At 44.2% G+C, this 23733-nt stretch overlaps 8 protein-coding genes across 8 annotated transcripts; 3 read left to right on the forward strand and 5 right to left on the reverse strand.

Annotated features, from left to right (window-relative positions):
• Nucleotides 1-174: 174 nt before the first annotated feature.
• On the reverse strand, nt 175-6890 carry L199_007812 (uncharacterized protein; the record flags this gene model as incomplete). The annotated part of the gene is made up of 22 exons (XM_064893498.1): nt 175-241; nt 323-516; nt 589-795; nt 943-1245; nt 1310-1446; nt 1503-1572; nt 1631-1671; nt 1722-1773; nt 1838-1948; nt 2014-2092; nt 2162-3785; nt 3839-3950; nt 4060-4131; nt 4184-4693; nt 4748-5097; nt 5152-5485; nt 5586-5873; nt 5965-6137; nt 6218-6277; nt 6507-6657; nt 6780-6797; nt 6864-6890. 22 exons carry the CDS (start codon nt 6888-6890, stop codon nt 175-177), a joined length of 4980 nt encoding a protein of 1659 aa, XP_064749570.1.
• Nucleotides 6891-7639: 749 nt separating this feature from the next.
• L199_007813 (uncharacterized protein) lies at nt 7640-8600 on the forward strand (the record flags this gene model as incomplete). Its single annotated transcript, XM_064893499.1, has 4 exons — nt 7640-7748; nt 7854-8045; nt 8312-8391; nt 8523-8600. The coding sequence occupies 4 exons, from the start codon at nt 7640-7642 to the stop codon at nt 8598-8600; spliced, it is 459 nt and encodes a 152-aa protein (XP_064749571.1).
• A 354-nt stretch (nt 8601-8954) lies between these two features.
• On the reverse strand, nt 8955-11531 carry L199_007814 (uncharacterized protein; the record flags this gene model as incomplete). The annotated part of the gene is made up of 7 exons (XM_064893500.1): nt 8955-9002; nt 9093-9284; nt 9433-9961; nt 10078-10142; nt 10269-10605; nt 10761-10983; nt 11084-11531. The coding sequence occupies 7 exons, from the start codon at nt 11529-11531 to the stop codon at nt 8955-8957; spliced, it is 1842 nt and encodes a 613-aa protein (XP_064749572.1).
• Nucleotides 11532-11885: 354 nt separating this feature from the next.
• L199_007815 (26S protease regulatory subunit 10B) lies at nt 11886-13839 on the forward strand (the record flags this gene model as incomplete). The annotated part of the gene is made up of 10 exons (XM_064893501.1): nt 11886-12017; nt 12081-12123; nt 12188-12307; nt 12387-12454; nt 12516-12596; nt 12679-12804; nt 12866-12991; nt 13131-13301; nt 13384-13653; nt 13732-13839. 10 exons carry the CDS (start codon nt 11886-11888, stop codon nt 13837-13839), a joined length of 1245 nt encoding a protein of 414 aa, XP_064749573.1.
• Nucleotides 13840-14415: 576 nt separating this feature from the next.
• On the reverse strand, nt 14416-16134 carry L199_007816 (uncharacterized protein; the record flags this gene model as incomplete). The annotated part of the gene is made up of 2 exons (XM_064893502.1): nt 14416-16004; nt 16059-16134. The coding sequence occupies 2 exons, from the start codon at nt 16132-16134 to the stop codon at nt 14416-14418; spliced, it is 1665 nt and encodes a 554-aa protein (XP_064749574.1).
• Nucleotides 16135-16685: 551 nt separating this feature from the next.
• On the reverse strand, nt 16686-18618 carry L199_007817 (uncharacterized protein; the record flags this gene model as incomplete). Its single annotated transcript, XM_064893503.1, has 6 exons — nt 16686-17234; nt 17303-17471; nt 17531-17667; nt 17729-17959; nt 18030-18266; nt 18319-18618. 6 exons carry the CDS (start codon nt 18616-18618, stop codon nt 16686-16688), a joined length of 1623 nt encoding a protein of 540 aa, XP_064749575.1.
• Nucleotides 18619-19848: 1230 nt separating this feature from the next.
• L199_007818 (uncharacterized protein) lies at nt 19849-21755 on the reverse strand (the record flags this gene model as incomplete). The annotated part of the gene is made up of 7 exons (XM_064893504.1): nt 19849-19875; nt 19956-20055; nt 20144-20295; nt 20490-20677; nt 20766-20844; nt 21084-21346; nt 21491-21755. The coding sequence occupies 7 exons, from the start codon at nt 21753-21755 to the stop codon at nt 19849-19851; spliced, it is 1074 nt and encodes a 357-aa protein (XP_064749576.1).
• A 401-nt stretch (nt 21756-22156) lies between these two features.
• Nucleotides 22157-23062, forward strand: L199_007819 (uncharacterized protein; the record flags this gene model as incomplete). The annotated part of the gene is made up of 3 exons (XM_064893505.1): nt 22157-22187; nt 22428-22576; nt 23006-23062. 3 exons carry the CDS (start codon nt 22157-22159, stop codon nt 23060-23062), a joined length of 237 nt encoding a protein of 78 aa, XP_064749577.1.
• Between the last annotated feature and the right edge of the window lie 671 nt (nt 23063-23733).

Below are 23733 nucleotides of genomic sequence, written 5' to 3' on the forward strand. Positions count from 1 at the left end.
TTTTATGTATCGCGTGAGAAGGAAAGAAAAGAAGGCAAATAAGGGAGTGATAGTAACCTGACAATACGAGTAAAAGTAGAAGTAAGGTAAGGTAAGGTATATCTCATCAAGTAAAGAAAGATTTATCTCTAAGGACGAAGAATAAATGGTGATTAAAGAAAGAGAAAAAGGAGATTAGTAGAATCCCGTAGGTTGAGACATCAGTCCACCCCCATTTGGCATACCACCATATGGACCACCGCTACACAAAAGCCAAAACCAAAGATCAGCAAACGGTCTTTGAGATAGTTGCTTGCGTAAACAAGAGACAAGATGAACTCACGTTGGTCCACCAATCATCAATCTCTGACCTAATCCACTACCCATCAACGAAGGTTCATTATCAGGTTCCTTCTCTGTCGTCTTGGCTTTCAACTCTTTCACTTCCTTCTCCAATGCGGCAATCTTGGTAGAATGATCACGTTGTTGCTGTAACTTGTATGGCATCGAGTAATCGCTTAAACCGAATCTCCAGGACTGCGATATCCCGAAACATCCATTCAGCGATGATAAAACTCGCTGTCGGGGGAGAGCAAGAAATTAACTTACCATCTCTTCAACGAAATCTGGTCGGACCAGTTCGAAGCATACGTAAAGTATGGCAGCGAAAGCATCTTTGTTACCGATCGAGACGAAGTAACCAGCTAATTCTTCTGCTACTGATATGTCTTTACTTGCTGCGGCTGTTTCCAGAGCATCTCTCCATAATCGATCTGCTTTGGCGAGACCAAGCGATTCTTCCCACATTCCGTTTAGCTATCATAGGAGTTACACGTGTCAGCGACCATCATATGCACTGGGGTTTGTCTCATACAGGGTGGAGGGAAACGATGAGATAGAGCACTCTGCTACGACTTCATACCTCTGGATTGTGGCGTGTTCTGGCATGTACAATAGACTCACCCTGTAAAGCAACGAAGCGATCCTCCTGAACTCCAACAACTCATGACTCTCAAGCCTCTTCGCCAATTTGATCGCATCATATTGATCATGAGTCTCCAAACTGCTTCGAAGAGTAACATGATCTTCCTCTTCGATCAACAAGTCGTTGTAAGCTTCATTGACAACGGACAAATTGAGTTTCTGAGTGGCGATGAGATAAGGTTTGGCGAGAGGGAGGTGATCTTCAGTTTGGAGGATCTTAACTACTCGTCCATGGTCTAGTCGAGGTGTTAAAGCGGCAAGAAGGTCAGGTAAGAGAGTAGGCTATGTGATTTATACAATAGACATAAGCAATGTGGCCAAAAGATATTGACCAAAGTATACTTACTTGACGAGCGAGGTAGAATGAGACAGCCTTGTAAGCGATCTCCATATTCGCGACCTTGACGATGACCTTCTTGAATTGATCGTGATCCCAATCACCAAGTCGTTCCATCATAGCCAAAGCAGCATTGTCAGGTTCGTCTGCAAGTATATCACATCAGCTAAGGGTCCTTATCACCGTGAACCCGGTAGCTCACCATAGACGATGTATAAGAAAACAAGCTCTGGCCACAAATGAGCTTGCTCGGCAGATTTGATGACTTTAGGCTACATTCAAGGTCAGCTGCAGTACTACGTATCTAAGAAAACGATCCGCTCAGCTTACAATGTTAACTCGTTGCCAGAACAGTTTGAGGTGCTCCATGACTAACAAAACTTGTTAGCTGACATGACCCAACCAGACAGAAACAGCTTACGTTTCTCAGGTCTGTATTTAGCGTATAGAACACTAAGTTCAGTGAACATTCCCTATCACAGATATATATGTCAGCTTTCGCTTTACCCGTGGGCCGGCTTGCGAGAAATAGCTCACCATATGAGCTCGTTCCAAGCCTAGACCACCTTCCATCAACGAAATGATCTCATCGAAGTAACCATTTCTTTCGTATAATGACAGTAGGGCAGGTAATTCTTCAGCGTGAACCTACAAAACGATAGACACGGAAATGAGCTGTTGTATCCATAATGAAACGGAAGAGGACAGCTCACAATAAGGTTAAGACCACAAATTTGAGCCAATCTGAATTCCTTCTTATCAACACAAGCAGCGTTAACCTGTTTCCATACCCTATTGAGCAAAAATCCAAGATATCAGTCCTCACACTTCTACCACTCCGGGATAGGGGTGTTCACTCACTGGGTATTACCAGCTTTCCTAGCAGCATCTACGGCAGCCTGATTCTCCCCAAGGTAAATCAAAGTAGTAGCCAATCTTGCCCAATTCGATATCGAGGAGAATAACAATTTCGATGCTTGGTATAACTCATCTTCGAAACACTTCTCTCCTACTTGAAGGATATCCGCTACATTGGTCATTCCCAAGAACTCTTCCATATCATGTAATCGATCCGTCTTGGCGTAGGCGTATGCCAATTCAGTATCGATCTTGGGTTCTCTAGCTGTCTTTCGAGCCATTTGGAGGAACCTGACCAAATCTTCATGTTTGCCTGCTCGGTTGGCGATTTCGATCACTTCAGCAAAGTTCGATGGATCTTCAGCTTTGATGTATGAATCAATGGCATCTTTGACCCTCAAACCGTCTAATTGAGCTTTACCCAATCGACTCCATACGGCAGGTTGGTTGATCTTGTTGGCATAAGCGAATCCTCGATCGATAGATACCATATGTTCGACCAAGACGTTCATGGCTTCGGCGTGCATATCATGCTTGGAGTAGATGGTGAAGGCTTCTTCGTACAGTCCAGCTTCAGTAGCAACCTTGGCAATGGCATCGACATCGTATCCCGATAACTTGTTGATATAACCCATGACTTTACCCTTATCGTTCTTGATGGCAGTGAGGAACATGAGAGATTGAAGGGATTTGTTGTCGCTGAATGGCGAGGGTTCGATGATGATCTTCTCGAGCAATTCAAGTAATGGTCCGTGGAGTTCCATATGCATGAACGCTTTGACGGTGACGGAAACATCGTCGGGATCGGTACATTCAGGAATAGCAGTAGCGATGACTTGATCCACAAGTGCTCGTCGGTGGATACTTTCAGGATCAAGCACTTGAGTCCAGAGATCGATTTCTCTTCTCTTGACGAGGTATCGAGCTTGGTGCTTGTACATTTGGTTTTCGTTGGTAATGTTGATTAAATCGTCATCACAGAGACCTTTAGCGTAGGCGATGTAGGCAAGGTATGGATCTCGCTTTTCACAATATTTACCGACGATCGCAGGATCGTAAAGGTTGTTCTCTTTAAGGAAGGCTTCGGGGTTGTTGTTGGAGTCGATAGAGATTTTAGCGATAGCATTGTAGACTGAGTGGTCGGTAGATCCTTGTTCAACCTTGGTGTTAAGCCATGGGAGGATGAGCTTGAGTCTATTCCGTTTCTCTACTTCTTCTACTAACTCATCGATGGGGAAGGTACCGGTGACGGAAGCGAGAAGGTTCTTGATGGTTTGTTCCTCGCAATCGACGTCAAGAAGACCTCCAATGACTTGAGGAGTTCGAGCGGAGTTGACTCTAGTGACGTAGATCTCGATGAAATTCGTAAGGCCGTTTTGATAAAGGTAAAGAACGAGATCGTGAACAAAGTCGAATCGGTCGCAAACGATGATGAGGGGAAGTTGGTCAGAAAGTCTAGCTTCTTTGAGGAAGTTCTTGACCTTTTCAGGGTTATAGAAGTTACTTTCTCGACACATTCGCTCGACTTCTCGAATTTGACCTGTCCTGGTGGCAGCTTGGATGTACTTGAAGTGTACTTCTGGATCTTCACTGAGGTTGACCACAGCACCAAGGTAGTAGTAGAGACCTATACATAACAAGTCAGCTACTGATGCAATGAAACAACTCCGAGTAGCTCACCTTCCGATGATTTGTATTGCTCGAAGAGCTCAATCAACTTGACGGGACCAAGCAAGTCAGAGTACTTGGAAGCGATTTGAACGACAAGTTGAAGGTTTTGTCGGATGTTGGTCTTGAGCATCTCATGTAAACAAGCGAAAGATTGCTCGACCGTGAGTCGACCGAAGAATTCAACAAGCCACTACGAGGTCAGCAATGAGTCTTACATGATGGTCACTCACGTCTTGGTTGAAGAGTTGGGTATGGACGACGACTCGTTTGATATCGTTAATATCTTCGTAATGTTCGAGCGCCTATCCATTTCAGTCAGCAAATTTCGGATCCTATAAACTATGAATTACTCACTCTTTGCATAAGACCAGCTTTCTCAGCCAAGTTGGCTATTCTAGGTCTATCGTAATGAGTGAACATCTCATTACCGAGGATGGCATCGGCAACTTGAGGGGCGCTGACGAGGTTCATTTCAAGCAATCTAGTCTGTAGAGGTCCCTGTTCAGGCTTGTTGTCCTTGAGAGCATCTAAGAGGATAGAGGTAGCTTGTTGAAGCATATTCTGAGACATGAAGATATCGACAATTCTGTCGAGGTCTACCAATGGTCCACTCTCATCGTTGACGATCTGAGTAGCAAATTCAGCTCCCTTGTCTGGGTTGATCCTAACGAGATGTTGAAGCAATTGGGCGTAATCGGGAGTGTAGTTGACTTTCTTGGAGTAAAGGACGATCTTGTCGAATTGACCAAGTTCAGCGAAAGCCGCGACGACCTTGTTGGGTACGTTGGCTCGAAGGTAGACGGATAGAGCGAGGTTCATGTCGGCCATTCGACAAAGATCACCAAGTTCTTCACTGCACTCAAGCTATATGGCATCGTCAGCTGGCTCAAGCAGGGTTATGATGAACACGCAGCTCACCTTGCTCTCTTTAAGCCATTTCTCCAGCAACTGTTTCTTCCCTTGCTGGATTACAGGTCTAGCCAATTCAAGAGATTCATATTTGTTCAACTCTCCTTTCTCAAGCAAGATACCGAAATACTGGAGTATTGGTGAGAGACTGCCAGGTACTTGCGGAAGTTTCTTGAATGTCTCGATGGTCTGGGGAGTTCTAAGAAGCCCTCGAGGAGAGTTGGCGGCAATCTTGGCAGCTTCGGAGTATTGACCGTTCTGGATGTATAACTGGTATTGCTGTTGGATGATGTGATCTGCACCGGGAAGACCAGCTCGAGTAGCGAGCTTGATAGCGAGTTCAGGGGAGTTTATCACCTCTGCAAGCATGTTGTCAGCTGGAAACTCAAGGAGATGCGAAAAGACCAGCTTACGTTGGATGTATGGAACGATAGTGTCCTCATCTACGCTGACACTGAGAACCTGACCCTTCCTGTTCACACCAATGATACCTGAAGTACTCTCATGTTGAGCAGTCGTGAAGATGGTTTCGCCCGAGATTCGGTTCATGTAGATACATTGACCAGTTTCAATCTCGTAGAGGTGAATGAAACCGAATTTGGTGACGAGGTAGAGGATACCATGTTTGGGTGAAACCTGAAGAGCGACGGGGAAATCGTTGGTAGCTTCGGTAGGGAAGAAGACGTCTACTGCTTTCTTCTGGAATGGGGGGTTGGGTGCTTGATGACCGATTTCAACGATGTGTAGCTTTGAGGAGAAAGAGCAGAAGATAATCAAGTCAGCATGCTAGTGGCTCGATTGGATTATACAGCAGTTGACGCCCAAGAATGAAGACAGACCAACTCACCTTGGCACCATTAGCGTGTCTAACAGCGAAACAGAACAACTTTGAATCCTGAGAGGCACCTTCCTGTCTGACAGTAGCGAAAGCAGCAGCATGACCTTCTATAGGTTGCGATACACCTCTTTCGACCGAGTATAGCTGCATGGCTCCCTTGATCTTGAAACCATTTTGTCCTGGTTGACCTGCATTTGGGTTTGAGGAAATTCCAACTACGACTAACCATTTCTCATCATGGGACATCCGGTAGTTGATAATCTGGTTGCCTGCAAGTGTTGCGTGTCTGTCGAATATCTATTAATACCCATCGAACCACGTTAGCATTGCGACAAAGAAAGGTAGCGAACAGCCATCCATGAAATAGGGAAGGTAGAAAAGATCTCACCTTGGTAGGAGCAGCTTGTCCATCCATTACTTTCCAATGATAAACCTCTCGTTCAGTAACAATACCAATTGTAGTATCGTTAATCCATGTCCAGAAAGTGACATCTTCATTCATCAGATGAGCTCCAATCTTGGATTTGTTGCCTAGGTTGAACACCTGCAATTGTCGACCGGCTGTGTTGGGAAAGATAAAGAGTGTATGATGTTTATTGATGAGCTATTGAATTTGGTTTCTGTGAGGAAAAGTAGCTCACCTTTCAAAGCTAGGATCTTATCTCCTGCTCGAGGATTCATAATCGCCGAGTCGGCGGTGACTAGAAATTAGAAACACGAAGCGTCAGAAATAAACCCCGGAATGGTTGAGTATTTGCCATTCATTCCATTCCTTCTCCTTTTTCACCACCAAACGAATATTTAGCTATCTGCCCAATCATGGTAATTGCACCGCATCCTTCGTCTTTAGCCTATTCCTTATAGATTTCCTCTTCCGTTCAGATCCCCACAGAGTGATCTTTGATATGGACAGACAGAAGTTTGACTCACTTGGTCGTCTGACGATATCATTTGAATCATTCAGATTGACAATGACCACCTGAGGTGTATCTATTTGTTCCCTCACACAGATCCATGCGTCCGATTCGAGCGTGAGTGTTTGGAAGGAAATCGATGCCGGTTGGATACCCAGAGCCGTGAGCTAGGAGTTATGTTCAGTACATCAGCATACATGTAGTTAGTCTGATATAACACGACCAGAGATGTTGTCATGATTGATGAGTACGATACGATATTGAAGGAAGGAAAGGAAGTTTGACATACCTGAAGGTGCTCGGTGAACTATCCAAATCCCCATTGTTAGCCACAGTGTTCCATATGATGAGAGATTAGAGAGTAGCTACTCACGATGATAGGTTTCTCAGGAGCAGCCATCTTGCTACACTGCTACTGAATGGGGTGGATAGAGAAGGGGAAGGAGGGGGTATAGTACAGATAACTCTTCTTCGACTGATATTCCTTTTACGTGAGAGATGAGGTATATATATTATTTCTAGCAGATATTTTCAATTACTCCGTCGATCGTCAGTTCGAGATAGGAGTAAGATGCTGGTATGATGGATAGGATGGGGAGGAAGAGAGGAGGAATGTGACGAGTATGATGATAACGATGTGAAGTGAAGGAGGATGTTGACCTTGTACGCGCCTGGCCGTTGATGACGATGCACGCACTTCACATCCACAACCATGAGGTGAACACGTGGCGGATGATTGCGGAAGTTTATACATGTGGCACTCTATCTTAGCGACTACGCTGGTGGCAGGAGGATAAAGGAGAGGAAATCCCATGATAAGGATGGGATTGTAGATGAAAGGAAGATTGTTCTATCTCATAGCGAAGAATGAGTCTTAATAGTACGCATGCGAGTCCAGCCCTCATACAAGAAAGCTGAATCATAGTCGACTTGGGTTTTTGTGCCGTTTCAGTCCACTGATATCTAGACTAACCTACATTCGCATCGAGTAACTTACTCACTTCACATCCACCTTGATCTAGTCGTGTCTCACTAACTGCAGGAAACAAAAGCGACAATAGAATCGAATACTGGCATCATCATGTAAGTTATAGTCTTCTCCATAGTTTGCTACGGCAGGATCATACAGAAACAACTTCAGGTTGTGAGATGATCTCTGGGAGAGAAGAAGTATCAATGGCGAGGTCCTCCTTGAATATCATCAGGTCATCAGAACCGTATGATCCATACACCCCCCAAATACCAGGAACCAAGGGAGGTAAGTCACCTAGTCTGATCATCAGATCGTAACACTTATCTATGTATACATCGCACCGCCAACTTGAGGATTTCGCTGAGTTTCCAGCCTCGTTACTATAAACAGCTTTTCAACAAAATTCAGATTCACTCGAACCGCTCAATGGCTTCACCCCGTCAACCAAGGGTATAGATCCCCAACGAGCTCGACTGGATGCAATCCACGCTGAAGTAGACGCCACGAAGAACATCTTACATAAGAATATAGAAGGGATGGTAGAGAGAGGAGAGAGGTTGGACCACCTTCAAGATCGGACTGGTGAGTTTTGCAGTTTGGATTCTCACATTATATTTTATGTTACGACGAGAATGAAAAAGAAAGACATTGGATTTTCCAGTACGGTATATCCACAAATACAGTTGATCGTTTTTATTTCGCAATGCAAACAAAAGAATCTCCTCTTCCTTTCTTTCATTCATTGATCAACCGATACCTTTTCGTCTCATTTCAGATTTTTGATTTCAAACCCAACAAACACATAGCTAACGACTGTAATATTGACCTCATTAATCCTGGTATTCTAGAAGAACTAACAGTCTCAGCCCGTACATTCAATACCGCCGCCCGAAGAACGAACAGGGCAATGTGGTGGAAAAACATGAAGGTGGGTTTTGTGTTCTCTGTTCTATGTACATCAACTTGGTATCACAATTCAATACTTTACGCCACTTCATGATTCACTGAAGTATTTGCTGATCATCTGCCTTATCTCGATAATCATATTTACACTTGTAGTGGACGATAGCCATTTGCGTATTGGTGATAATCATCATAGCTGGTATAATTGGAGGTGCAGTCGGTGGATCCAAGTGATTCACATGTAATACCTTAGCGTACTTTTACTTGTATTTATTCCGTTCGATGTTATAACACTTAACATACCATAATGAGTTATACAGTGTTCTCAGATGGGTACTGTTTATATCGCGTGCGTAAGATGTTCCATCGTATGTCGATGATATTCAATATCCCATGTTTTTTCTAGTTTTGATTAGAAAGGCTGATATAAGAGTAATGAAATGTCGAGGATGTGGTCAGTCCGTCAATCGATTAATCAATCGTTTATTCAGTAGGATTACACGTTACGCGCAAGAAACGATTGATCTATACATCGTGGTATACATTCCTAATGCAAGGTATAAAGTATATCCTCTTCAATGAGTAAAACTAGTTCTCCACTAATCGCAGTACAGCGACACTTTCCACATGAGCGGTCTACAAACATTGATAACGATAATCAGCCTTCGGTATATCTGCATAGAGACATAGGATACCTTCAAAAGTATGCATAATCGGTAAACTCACCTGAGGAAACAGATCAAATCCTCTCAAACTCTCTACCACATATTTCTTTTCAACCCAATTGGCACTTTCCCTTATCAAATACCCTACATCCCTAGCTTGGGTATGGACATTACAAGATACATAGACAATCGTGAGGGGTTTGAAGACCAGTAATTGGGTGAGGAACGGTTCGTCGCATCCTTTTCTTGGTGGCTACGACATTGCATGGATGACAGATGACAAATGACAAGTCAGTCAAACGCATTCACCTCGGATATGAGTATCGATTGACGATGGAAGTGGGTATTCTTCGAGATATGTTCTAATGAGAAATGTAAAATCCGACCTGAATCAAACTCACATCAACGACCACACAACTTTCCCCACCTTCAAAACCCTTTTCCCCCAACCCTCCAAATATATCCTCCGCTTTACCACATAACCAAGTCGTCTTATCCCCCAGACCATTCATCTCAGCATTCTTTTTCGCAGCAATGATCGACTGATCTGAAATTTCCACTCCAGCTACTCTCTCAAACCTATCCGAGAGGGTGATCCCAAATAAACCCGAACCACAATAAGTATCGACCAAGTGAGTAGGTAATTTTCCAGTATACCCTTCTGACGAAGGGAAGATGGCTTCTTTGACGTATTCCGTCAAGGGGACTAGGATCGAATTGTTATTCTGGAAGAATGATCCAGCACTGAATGAAAATAGGTATTTGCCAACTTTCTCGTATACGTCGAGTTTGTGGTTTGTTATTGCTACATGTTCTTGTTCTTCATTCGAAGAAGGGATGTAAGGTGATTCGGCGGTTGGGATAAGTGAGGGAGTAGGTAAAGAATCTCGGAGGAGGATTGTAGCTCCACGAGTGAATGAGAGGATCGTACTGACAAGGTCAATAAGGGTCAGCAAGCTCACTTCGGGAGTAAGGCGATGTTTTGATACAGATAAGCTGTAAAAAATGGATGATCGGCATTCGAGGTGTCGAATTTGTCAACTCACTCTTGTACCCTCTTCCTTTCCTCGGTCAACTTCTGATTCAAAACAGGCGTTGCTATTGGACATTCCTATATCACAAAACATGAGCACTCCACTTTGCCATCCTATTCACATATATAGATCCCTTGCCGAGAGATTGCAACATATATTGCATGTTCACCAGGTTTCCGTGGATATGGGAAGCCTAAACTAACCTCAATATCCAACACACCGGGTTTCCCTTTCCGCTCAAACCCAATCCTCGTTTCCCATCCCCTCTCCTGCTCCACAGCATTCATCTGGCCTTCTTCCGTAGTCGCCGTGGCCGTTGCCTTCTCTTTCAATTGTCTCTGATACCATTTCGGCGGAGCATCGAAATGAGGTGTGATCTTCGTCCGGTATTGCCATTGTTTGGGAGATCCAATCGTGGATTGTATAACTGGTAGAACATTTGAAGGTAAATTGGAGAATCGCTGATAGGCTAGTTCGACGGTGCGTTTTTTGTGGAGGAGTTGGAGTGGGTAGGGGACAGGTTGGAGTTGACATCCTCCGCTATTCGAGTGAGAATCAGTTGTCAGCGGTTCAATGTTTTACTGAGATCGCAATTTAGAATTGATTGGATATGTCGCAGTTTGTGAATAGTTCAAAGACACATAAGACATGACGATCCGATCATATTCTCCTAGCCAATGGACGGATCGACTCACCACTCTCCAAAGTATTTACATCCCCCCTCAGGATACTTCCTCCTATCACCTTCTCCCCCTCTATATTCCTCACTATAGTCTAATATCTCCAACAGATCCGCATAACTAGATAATCTATCATGTTTGAATATCTTCACCCGTATCTTATCTCCAGGATGAGCAAAGGGAGTGGTGATAGCCCAAGGTTTATTTGATGGATTTGGGTATAAAGATATTGATTCGCCTGGATATCATAGGAGAACCATTAGTCCACAGTTGCTTCGTTACACGGAGACATTGTATATACAAGACATAACAATTTATAGGTAAAGAAACTGACTTACCAGAAACCGTAAATGCTCCCACATCAAGAACCACCTCCTTATACAACTCCAATCCCTCCGGAGCTTCCCACTCAGTCCCATCATTCTTATCCAAAATCTCATCCACAACCTTTGGTCCGAGGAAGTCTCGTATATCATGGAAAGTCACATCTGCCGAAGAGTACTTTTCGGGTAAAGTCCTCTTTATCTTTCTATTCTTCTTCTTCTTCCCCTGAACCTGCACAGCCTGGGGTTTGCTCGAAGATGCAGTGGTAGAGGTAGATGGTCCATCTTCTTTCGGTGTTATAGTTGCAGATCCATTCGTGTTAGGTAGGAACTCTGATTTGATGGGGGCTTCATTGATCTCTGTGAATGAGTCAGTGGTGATTACATCTGGTTTTGCGATAGATGATTTCAACCGTTTGGCAGGTGGTGAGCTTGTGGATGGTGATGGTGGGGCAGTTGTCATTCTGCCGAGACTGTTCAACGATCTGTGGTATATGGTCCGAGTGCTTCTCGACAGGATGGTACGGAGCATGTACCTCTATGCTGTCTATATGTTGAACTTTGTATTCACGAGTATGCTGCCTGATGAATGGGTCTGTCGATAAATTTCAACTTTTCCTGTTCCTTTGCCCAATCAATCTGTCAACATTTCAACTTGGGATTCATGGCTTCTAAAGTGGGTAACCCACATAATTTGTATATGGGTCAGGCCGCGTCAGTCGCGATATTCAGTGTACCCCAATCGTCATTTCAGTTCATTCAACAGTTCCATATCACTTCTTCCTAGCTCATACAGCAACCAGCATACACACCCACCATGGCATCTCCAGAAGCATCCTCATCGACAGCTCCCCCTGCTCCGGCTCCAGCTTCAGCCCCAGAGCCAACCATCGTAGCTCCAGCGGGTATGCCAGCGGACAAGTACGAAGCCATTAAAGGATATCGAGCAGTATGTTATTCCCCACCTCCATCATAGCAGGTCATGTATACTGATGAAAATGACGACGAGTAGAAAGTCAAAGAACATTCGAGGATGTCAGAAAACCTCAAACAAAGTAGGTCACTCTCACAACTACGCTTTATTGACGAGCGCCCAGCTGATATGTTGATGGGGTGTAGTCCGATTGAACATACGAACCCTCTCCACGGATTTCGATAAGACAGAAGATGATATCAAGGCATTACAGTCTGTTGGACAGATCATCGGGGAGGTGTTGAAGCAGCTGGACGAAGAGAGATGTGAGTGTTTGGCTTCCAAACACATCAGCTTTGTGGTGTTCCGCTTGTTCAAGAAGCTGATATTTATCATATGGCTCAGTCATCGTCAAAGCGTCATCGGGACCCAGATACGTGGTATCTTACAGGCCTACTTTACCATCTGCCAAGGTTAGCTGGCGATCTACTGTCGATGAGTATAAGTAGCGAAGCTAATATATTGGTATCTCAGCTCAAAGCTGGTGTCAGAGTATCACTTGACATGACGACTTTAACAATTATGCGAATCCTCCCTAGAGAGGTTGATCCTATGGTGAGTTTGATGTACCTTGTCATCATGCCTACTAGTGTGCCTCCAGTGTTCGAAAGTAATGCTGATGTTTTTACTTGTACAGGTATACAACATGTCCCTCGAAGATCCAGGTTCAGCATCATTCGCAGGTATAGGTGGATTAGGAGATCAAGTAAGAGAGTTGAGGGAAGTTATTGAGTTGCCTTTAATGAATCCTGAATTGTTTGAGGTAAGCTGGGTCAACGTCGTTGAATATACAGAAGAATCCCAGCTTACCTCTTCGTGCTCAGCGTGTCGGTATAAACCCACCCAAAGGTGTATTGCTGTACGGTCCACCAGGTACAGGTAAAACACTGTTAGCTAGAGCTGTAGCAGCTACGCTCAATACCAACTTCTTGAAAGTCGTTTCTTCCGCTGTAAGTATCCTCATCTATCTCTTTTTTGACATCATCCACAACTATACATTGTTTTGGGATCACTCTTGCTTTTTTTCTGCACTGTGCTGGAAATATACTTGTTTGAAAGAGATGCTGATGTATTCTGGTGATTCTTCAGATCGTCGATAAATATATCGGTGAATCAGCTCGTCTTATTCGAGAAATGTTCGCCTACGCCAGAGAACATGAACCCTGTGTTATATTTATGGATGAGATTGATGCCATTGGAGGTAGACGATTCAGTGAAGGTACCAGTGCCGATCGAGAAATCCAGAGGACGTTAATGGAGGTGAGTTTGTGCAGACTTGATGAAGATCTGGTTCCTTTTCACCAATATGATTCTTTTACTTACCATCTACCTATCCACGTAGCTGTTGAACCAAATGGACGGATTCGACTCCCTCGGCCGTACGAAGATCATCATGGCTACCAACCGACCCGATACCCTCGATCCAGCACTGTTACGACCAGGTAGATTAGATCGTAAGATTGAGATTCCCTTACCTAACGAACAAGGACGATTGGAGATTTTGAAGATTCACGCCAAAGGTATAAATAAATCGGGTGATATTGATTATGAGGCGATAGTCAAATTGAGTGACGGGTTCAATGGAGCGGATTTGAGAAATGTTTGCACAGAGGTAAGTCAACATAACCTGAACCTATACAAACTTCATACCGCATGAAAAAGGGAGTTAAATGTCAGTAATGACATTTAGGCCGGTTTATTCGCAATTCGAGAGGACAGAGATGCGGTGGTTCAAGAAGATTTCATGAAAGCGGTTAGGAAGTTGAATGATGCTAAGAAGCATGAGACCAAGATGTGAGTTATACCTCTCATCTTCGACTACAATGGGTTACAGTCGCTGATGATATGGGTTAGGGATTACAACGCTGTTTAAGAACCATGTGTGATCGTATTGTAGATGCAATGTATCTAGAAGATTATGAAGAGCATATATCGCCAAAAGGAGCAATATTCAGGAGAACATCGTTCGAAGAAGAGATCTGACGGCTTGCATCACCTTCGAACTCTTCCGGGGTGAAACACGTATAATACCAGGGTGATTCACATACCGTACTGGCAGCCGATAACATAACGACGGACCTCGAGTTTCGCTGGATGCCAGGTCATCCATGCACGCGATAAATCCATTGCAAAAAGTTGAGGAGGCATTCGGGATCAACCTGACGAGCTGCTGGTAGGAATGAACATCTGACCAAGACGTCTATAGCCTTTCATTGTTGTGCGTCCAAACTCATTGGCTAACCCCGAAGTAACATCACGAGAACCCCGCATTCATGCTGAACTACTTGAATCATGTGAATACCCTCTGAACAGATTACAATACCCTACGTCCCCGGGTTCATACGATATCCCCAATGTCACAGCTTTCAGTACCTCAGATCCTAGGTGGGCCCATCGAAGATGACGGAGGGAAGAAGCTCCCTGTAGCTGAACCCGTATGACTCATGGCATATTCATCTGCCGGATAATCTCCCGAATCAGACCTCAACGAACCACCCGTTCGACGTCTCTTGGGGGTTTCGAAACCCGCATGACTCTCGATCGGCGAAGCAGTATATGATGATGTATATTGAGGTAAACCGTTGAATCCGCCCGCATCCGTATCCCTGAAGAAAGGATTGACCGGAGCTGAAGCATTACCTGTTCCTGTCGATGATCTTTGAACTTGTAAGAAAGATTTAAATCTATCTTCGAAACTTTGTCGACCCATCTCTTCAACCATAGCTTCAGCCTGATGTTCATGTGAACAAGTGCCTTTGAGCTGTCCATCAGTGGTCTTGACGTTAAACTGCCATAAATGTTCTTTACCGACTATACGAGAGATTTTAGAAGGACATTTGGAATAATAGCAACCTTCGTCTGTCCTGGTGAAATCAGGATTTTCAGATTTGAATTGTAAATATCTGAATTCACTTTCGAGATATAAACCATATTTGTTATTGTTCTGTTCGACCATCTTGGCTTGTTCACTCTTCAACCAGTCCACACGACCTTCATGGGTGTTTCCTTTCTGCAGAAACGAAGGTTCGATCTGACTGTATGAGTGATCTTGAGGAGGGGGTATGTAATCTGCATATACCTGACCGATCGGTCCGTCAGTCCAATGATCATGAGTAAGATCAGTGATCATTCTATCCGGTGCAGGTATCTCGACATTTGACGTTGACGGTCTGGGTACTACAGTAGGAACACCAGTTGAACTTCCACTTGCAGAAGCAGCGGTTGTCGATTTGACAGATCGTCTCTTGGGTGGTTTCGTGATCAATTTCCCATCCTGGTCAATACGGACTTTAGTATTATCTTGATCGGTCTTCGTCAAACAGTCGAACGCACATCGGAAACTACAGACAAACTGATCATGTTTCTCATCTGGAGTTCCTCCAGGACCTGCATACGGAACATTCAAAGGCCATTTTCCCCCATCGCGAGTCGTCTTCGGTACCCACGATGGACAACCTACAAGACGACTGTTGTTTTCCGGCATTCCGGACGAGTTGAGAAATTCGGGAATGACCCTGCGACCAAACGTACCGCTACATCTCACCAAGTCGGTAGGTTTCAAACTATTTTGCCAAGTGAAATTCTTCATGGAGGAAGGTAAATGATCATCGCAGTAAGGTGCGCCATAGTGATAGAGGTTATTGAAAAGACTTGATCTCCCTTCAGAGTGAAGGTTAGTGAAAATTGCGTCTTTGGTACGAGCGGATCTATGACCCAGTGGGTCCTGGTTGGCTTTCGATAACATGCAATTGGCATTACTACAGTCGCCTAAAAGAGGTCGTAAATCTACCACAGACGGATTTTTGTATTGTTTTTGGGCGATCCTTTCGTCTAAGGCCTGACTGACCATCCAAGAGAACTCAATTATTTCCCCGATCCCAGAGGCAGATGTTGTAGGATATCCCTTCATATTCCAGTTTTCGAAATCTTGCCTGTTCCTCTTGAACACCACAGCTTTTTCTCCTGTATCGGACATTGGAAGATTAGCCATGTTACAACTTCGTACTCTGGACTTACCAACGTCCTCCCCTTCTTCATCCGATGAGAATAACGTATGCTGAAGGCTCTTATCTTTCCCGACTTGTGATGACATGGCGTACTGAGTTATATGAAATGTCAATATAGATAATGATCTCAACTTCACTTCGAAAAGCGGATGCCTCGAACGAAATCAGTGTGTCTATGTATGAACAAACATATATATATGATGGCGGCAAGTCCGATACAATCGGATAAGAAATGGTTGATTGGACCATTAGAGCGAACCTTCGAATCCTTTACCTCCCTGGGATTCTCGGAAGACGGTCCTGGGAGCGGAACAAAGGTAGTTGTAGGGTCTTCGTCAACTATGGTTTCCAGCAAATACTTTGCGTCATCATATCTTATACAAGAAGACGCGATGTAAAGGAGCTGTAAGAGTCAGATTCGGCCCATTTGACCTTCTATTATCGGCTCGCCTTCCGACGTCGAGCTCGATCAATGACGATGATATGATAATGTCAAAGATCAAAGGTTAATACATGTTACATACTAACTTACAACATACACAACCAGCCACAAGACTTATAAGGTTGAAAGGTATTGTACAATGGACTGGATTGAGGATAGAAACCTATCTGTATTAGTGATGTGGCGTAAACTATTCTACTCAGCTACAAGTCTTTTTTCCTCCTTTCGCAATCTCTCTTCCTCACTTCTCCTCCTTTCAGCTTCTTTACGATGTTGAGCATCTTCGTATCGATCCTTCCATACTTGTTCTTCCTTCTCCTGATTCTTCGACTGATCATGTTGGGTAGAACTCTGCTGGGGTTTCGCCACTTGACCTTGCGCTGGTAGTAGGACTGTTGGTTTCTCATTGACGGGAATTGTTTGTCTGCCAGCAGGCTCATCTGTCTTCCCTTGCTTCCCCTTCTCGACCTGTTTCTTCTGTTGTTCCGCCGCAGCAGCTTGGGCAGCTTTCTCCTCTTGGACCAGATCCTCGAGCTCAGCATCCAATTCATCCTCGTCCACCTCAACCCGCTTGCCTCCCATGGCAAGTTCACCTCCGATCCTAACAGCTTGGTCGATCTCCTCTTGGTCGGCCATAGCTTCCGCGAGAGCATCGGTGGTAGTCGCGATCCGATCAGGTGAGAGTGATGGGTCGGAAAGGATTGATCGAAGTGTCGAAGTGGAGGTTTCGTATGCAGCCATGATCTGAACATAACGCAGTTAGCAACCTGTCATTCTGTTTCGATCAAACGATCAGTGAAAATTGAGCTCACCTCTACATCACCCTTAGCCTGATCAATACTTCTAATTACAGCTCCCAGCTGTTCGGAAGATGCGATCCGCTTAGCCAGTAGATCTTCCAGCTGTTTCTTCGATCTGAGATAGGACAAGGCGGCGTTCTTCTGCCCTTTTGCAAGTTGTTTCTTGGCTTTCTCCTGAGATCTATATAAACAGGTGATCAGTATGCAACAGATACTGCGGGGTAGGTTGGTATGACGTACTGAGTGATCTGCTCTTCTATACCGAGAATTTGCTTCTCGACTTTGCGTTGAGCATTGATGACAGAGATGACGCCACGATCAGCATCAGTGATAGGATGGTCTGAAGGTGTCTGATCGGGTTCTAGGACTTTGATGACCTGTGCACATCATACTTGAGTATCAGTACACTGTTTCTATCAACTGGCAATAAGAACTCACCGATCCGTCTATCACTATCACCCCACAATCCCTATGTAACCATTTCACAAGGACCTCTATATCTCTGACAGACAGTTTATGTGTACCTTCAGGTAATTTCTTGGAACTTGGACTAGCGGGGAAACAGACTTCTCCGTACTCTTCTCTGAATGATTCGAGATCATATAAAGCATCGGTGTAGGACAGGATAGGGTTCTTTGATATATGAGAAGTGAAAGAGGAAGCGGATTGCTAGAATCGTGAATCGCATTGGTCAGCCTATATGTGACGAATTAGATCATCAGATGTACTCTGAACTTACTTCTAATAACGGTATATGTACGTATTCTTTACCTTTACCATACCTTGACCACAACGTTTCTTCCTTTTCCACCTTGTCGGCTGATGATCCGAATGGGTTCAGCTGCGATACAGCCCACCATAATGGTTTGCCGATGAATCTAGAAGTGAGCGACGGCGGGGCATGCAAAGGTGTCAAGAATGTTGTGAAGTGAGGAAGGGGATGCAGTGTGGGAGGCATCGTTGTTGCTAGGCCTTCCTATATCATAGATCAGTCCCGAATACAGTCACCACTATACGAGTTCACCTACAATAACACCACCGATACCTTTTGGTCTTCTGCCATGCTCATCTTCCAATCGACCTAACAACGCTTCATCCACTTTTAGTATCAGTCTATCCCCTTCTGCACCGTTGATCCACCCTGTTCTAAGCGTCTCTTCGATGACAGAAGCCCACCATTGCGAGTTTGCTGAATAGCCTGTGGGATTAGTGGTTCGCTGAGAGGATGTGGACGCGTATAACGCGTGTAGTCGAGCTGAAGATGGAGGTGCAGTCGGCGGTGGAGAGGTCTTCAGAAACGGAGGGAAGGCAGGATCAGACTTGATCATGTCAAAAGAACAAGCTGTGTCCTTCGAGAGGGCTACAGTGGGAGATATGAATATATATATGCAGGATCTGATATGGGGAAAAGACGATAGCCAAATTTATCATTCTGTTGACTCTGACATGATGACGCTACGAGTACTTGTGTGGTGAATTGGTGGCAAAGCCAGCTGCAAAAGTTTCAAAGTGGCAGTAAAATTGTCATATCTCATATCTCATATCTCATATCTCCATATCTCATATCTCATATCTCATATCTGTCTCTCTTTTGATTTGTATGCAACATCGTTCACAGCGGTAACTATTGGATTACACGGGTACATACCTTCACGACACCACCACCTTACAAGTAGCGCAGAACTCCGGCCGCTACAGTCCACTGATCCCGACAACAAAGGGTCGAGATCGCCCAATCCTAGCTGTTGCCACTTATAAGGTAGCGCCTGAACAGGTTGAAACCTTTACACGTGAAAAAAGTTCGAAAAGATCACACTACTGCCCATTCATAGGACACAGTTTCAGTTTGCAGTGCCCTCTTTACATGGAAAGCTGTGTATCGTATCATAACCTCTCGTCGAGGGGATTGTTCACTACGGATCGATTCGTAGTCAGAGACATCTTTGTCATTGTTGTTACCAGATCTTTCCGTCCTTGGACACCTAGAAGAAGACCTCTTCCTTATATATAATGCTACAGGAGGTTGTGCTTCCTGCCCCCTCGTTCTGTACCAGCATATTCACATAAATAAATGCCTCTCACACTCAAATAACAAACAAGCTTCACACCCCTTCTTTACCATCGTCGATTCTATCTCCCATTCGAATCCACATATACAATCTCTCACAAACGTCATAGTCACCTCATAGTGATCCTTCCTATCAGTCATTGGTGGACGATCCACCTTCTAAACTCACTGAGAGTCTAGATGCATTCAGGGATACTCAGAGTAAGCAAAGAGCGTGGAGAGGGGAAGAGCTTTAGTAAGGGTAAGAAATATGGGTCGAACTTGGGTTCTAGAATGAGTATGTATAGTGGGTACAATGATCTACTAAGTGCACAAGGAATTTGTCAATGTAGACATCTCTGTCAGTCCCGTTTGTGAAATGGATGGGCGGGATGACTGAGATGAATAACTGTTATGCATGGTATAGTATTAAAATGATACCAATCGAGATTAACGTCCATCACTCTAAGAAGAGAATTACTTCCAGGCAAGAAATAAGATACAGTGTCGACTATGATACAAGGATGAAAACGAGGAACTATCCATACCAGATGGAAAACAATCAGCAAAATGGATTTTTAAGACTTCTCCCATTTTAATTGTGATGAATTTACTCACGAAAATAATCAATACACCGAAAATCTTCAACATCAACCATCTATTACTTGATATACTAGCGTAGTACTTCAACAATTCCCTTTGTGCTCCAGTGACATTCCTATGATATCCCAAGATCGCAGGTGATCAATGTCAGTATCATACTTTATCTGATGGTGTGATCCGAAACCGAGGCATCGAGCACTCACGCAGCAATATCCGTCGTGTCGGCATCGATCCTTTGTACCGTCTCCCTCTGCTCAGCGACCATCCCAGCCAACTGAGAGAAAATGGACCCGAGCTCTGCAATGGTTGATTCGATGGATTCAATGGCAGTAGATCGAGATTGGATGTAATCGTTCTGACACAGGATAGACAAATGAATCAGTCAACAGTTTTAAGATATCATGATTTGATTATGATTATGGTACATCCTGGACCCAAAGAAGATAAGAAACAAGGAAGAACACGAATAGTAGTAAACTCAGATCTTGAGTCACCGGTAACCTCTCATGATTCTAGGATATAGGTTGGACGATGGAAATAACAACTCACCTGCTGTTCGACCAATTGCATCTGCTGATAATCTCCGCCTTTGACCACCCCACTCTCACCCCTATCCCCATCTATATCCAACGCGAGGAAATCCGTCTTTCCATCATCTGGGATGGGCGAGGCTCTGTTCTTGCCTTTACGATCGAAACCTGATCCGGGACCACCAGATTGAGAGAAGAGTAGGGAGTCTGGGAATAAGGTCAGAGGAAATAAGTATAATAAACTGATATTGTAGATACTGAAGATTATTCAAATAACATATGTAAATTTACTCACTATTTGATGGAGGTGGTAAGGAAGCATTGGCGGCGGTGTGCATGAATTGCTCGGTCCGGTCTTTACTCGCTTTCATGTTCTGTACAATTGTGATTATAATCAGTATCAAGACTCCGGTGATATCTTGATGTAGCATATTTAGAAATCTGAAGATTGTTTTCTTTCGAAATATCCCGTTCTATCCCTTCAATGACTAACATCTCGGTGTACCCAGGTATACTTCTCCGAGAACCTCATAATCTTCCACGATACATCCAGCCTTATACCACCGATTCTGAGACGACAGATCCAATTGGTTCGCGATCTACTTCTACTCACCTGAGTCCTCAACTCCAAGACATCCTTAAACCCCATACCCATATTCGCCAACCTACTCTGCAAGAGCATCACAACATTACTATTATGTTCTTCCACCTGTTTCCCATTTTTTCCTCCACTAGATGCGTTGGGTTTCTGACTTCGGACGTATGATTGTAATGATGCGATCTGGGTGTTGAGCGAGGCGATATCTTGTCGGATTATATAGGTTAATTCGGATATCTCAATGGGTCGATCATCAAAGAGCGTTTTCCGTTTGGCCACTGTATTGAGAGAATGGTATCGAGCATGACACAGAATAGCAATACAGAGGTAGTGTTTTAGACAGCAACGATAATGTGATTGATCAGCACATACAATCTTTCACGAGATATTCAAGATGAAAGAGGGAAGAAGCTAAAACCCACGTTGAGCCAGTTTCTGCAATTTCAACGTCGTATTGTTTATATCCTTGGCTATCCCACTTGCCATCCTACCAAATTCACTCTTACTTCCTCCTCCTTTCACAACTGATGAGCCGTCTTTACCATTGGCAAGGAGAGGTTGTTTCAATTCTTTATCTTTGTTTTTGCCCTTGAGGTTGGCCGAAGAGGAAGATGAGGCAAGGGAAGAACGTGATTTGATGGAGTTTAGGGTGGAATGGAATTCGGATGTACGATCTTTAGGGGCCATATTGAGGGGGGTTCTACTGCAGTTGCTGGTCAGGAGGGTAGAGCAGTGGTATGAATGATGTATATGCTTCACTTTGAGATATCAAGATACAGATGGGAGATAGAGATGTTGAATGGACGCGCTGGCAGTATGAGCAGGAGGTGAGTGGCAACTGGTGCTTGGTGCCACGTTAAGTGATATCGCCGTAATTCCGAGCTTCATATTCCAAGTAATGATAGCGATAACATCAACGACAGTATCATTCACATTCATATACATCTCTAGTATCAAAAACAATAGTCAGCATAACAATATCACCTGCAATTGCTCACACTCGTCCCCCAGCGGAGAATACTCAGGAGAAGAAAGGACCAGAGATTCATCACAGAAAAGGAAAAAACAAGGAATAAACATCATCAACCATGTCTCGTGTATCTCAACCTGAATTAAAGAGTGAGTCGAACTTTCCTTGTCAACTTGACGTATAAAGTCATTCGAGAGAGGGGCACTGTCTATAAGGATGGAATTTTAACGTATTGATGCTGACGAAATCACTGCTTCATTCTCAATTACGCATTTACACTCACAACGTATTTGATAACCAATCCTCCGCCTGTTCATTCCCTTCCTTTCACTTCTCCCCCTTCGCCTCTACTCGGACCACATCCTCATTCATACGTGATACCAATACAGAATTCATGGACAGACGATGTTTCCTTAACCTCCAAGGTGGTAGACAAGTATCAGGCGTGTTGAGGGGTTTCGACATGTTCTTGAACTTGGTGGTGGATCAGGCGCATGAGGAATTGGGTGGGGGTCAGAGAAAACCCTGTGGGATGATTGTGAGTTGATGTTCGGCCTAGTATATCATAATCATTGGGTAGGAAAGAGGAATGGGCTGTGAAGAGGATGGTGGGATGTGCTTTGATATCCTGGATCTAAGAGGAGGAAGAGGAATTTGAAGTGGAATACCATCTGGATCATGATAAAGCGGTGTGCATGAAGGTATGGAGGATTACGATGAGATGTGAACTTCATCCATGAGTGGGCATGAACCAAAGACGAGAGAAGCCCAATCGGAATGAAGAGTATAGTATATCTCATGCTGGACGAAGGGGAAATTGGAAATGAGAAGATATCTAGATCGATCCTCAGCTGTCTCACCTCACCTGTTATGATACTCCGTACAACGGACATGAGGAGCGAGCTTGTAAAACACATACAAATCGTAGTCTAAGATGAGCTGACTTTAACATGTTTCGTCATCATAGGTAATCCGAGGAAACTCAGTATCGTCGATGGAATTACTGGATAGTATGAAAGTGTAGTATCACCTGTAAGGGAGGCGATAGGCGATAAGAAAAAACCTCTAGGGTGGTCAGGAAGAGAAAGCGGGTTATAGGAGACTCCTCAAGAGAGTGAGAAGTGACATGAAAAGGTTATATCTGCCGAATGATAAGAAGTGGTTTTTCTGTTTCTCTATTTTATCTGTTCATGTACATTTACGATATATTACAATGCATTATACCACATTCCATGTACAGGTCACCTCGTCACATGCATGACGAGCAACCGAGTCTTGACACGATCGAGGCTTCATTCAAGCCGGATGAGACATGGACATGGATCTGATACGAGTTGTGGATGATAGAATGACGAAAATGAGAAACATGAGCTGGTGCCTGACATCTCATCTCATCATCCACAACGACTTGTGTCTTATTCGTTCGTTGCTATTGACGTCTTTTATATTCATTTTCATCCTCACCAGCATCGATCCGACATACTGCTCATGCACATATAGCCAGGTATCAAGATGGCAACCTATACGTTGACCGATCCCGGCCCGATCCTCTGTCGAAGACTCGGACTCAGCTCAACGTCAGTCCCGCAGTATCCTCGTCATAGCTTGCTTTGGCTTATCAACGCTTGAACAATGTAGGCGCAGGAACCGATCTACAATCTGAGCTGATCGGATCCATCGTGATATGCTCAACAA

This window comes from Kwoniella botswanensis, chromosome 2, assembly GCF_036426115.1.
Source record: "Kwoniella botswanensis chromosome 2, complete sequence".
NCBI classification, from domain to species: domain Eukaryota; kingdom Fungi; phylum Basidiomycota; class Tremellomycetes; order Tremellales; family Cryptococcaceae; genus Kwoniella; species Kwoniella botswanensis.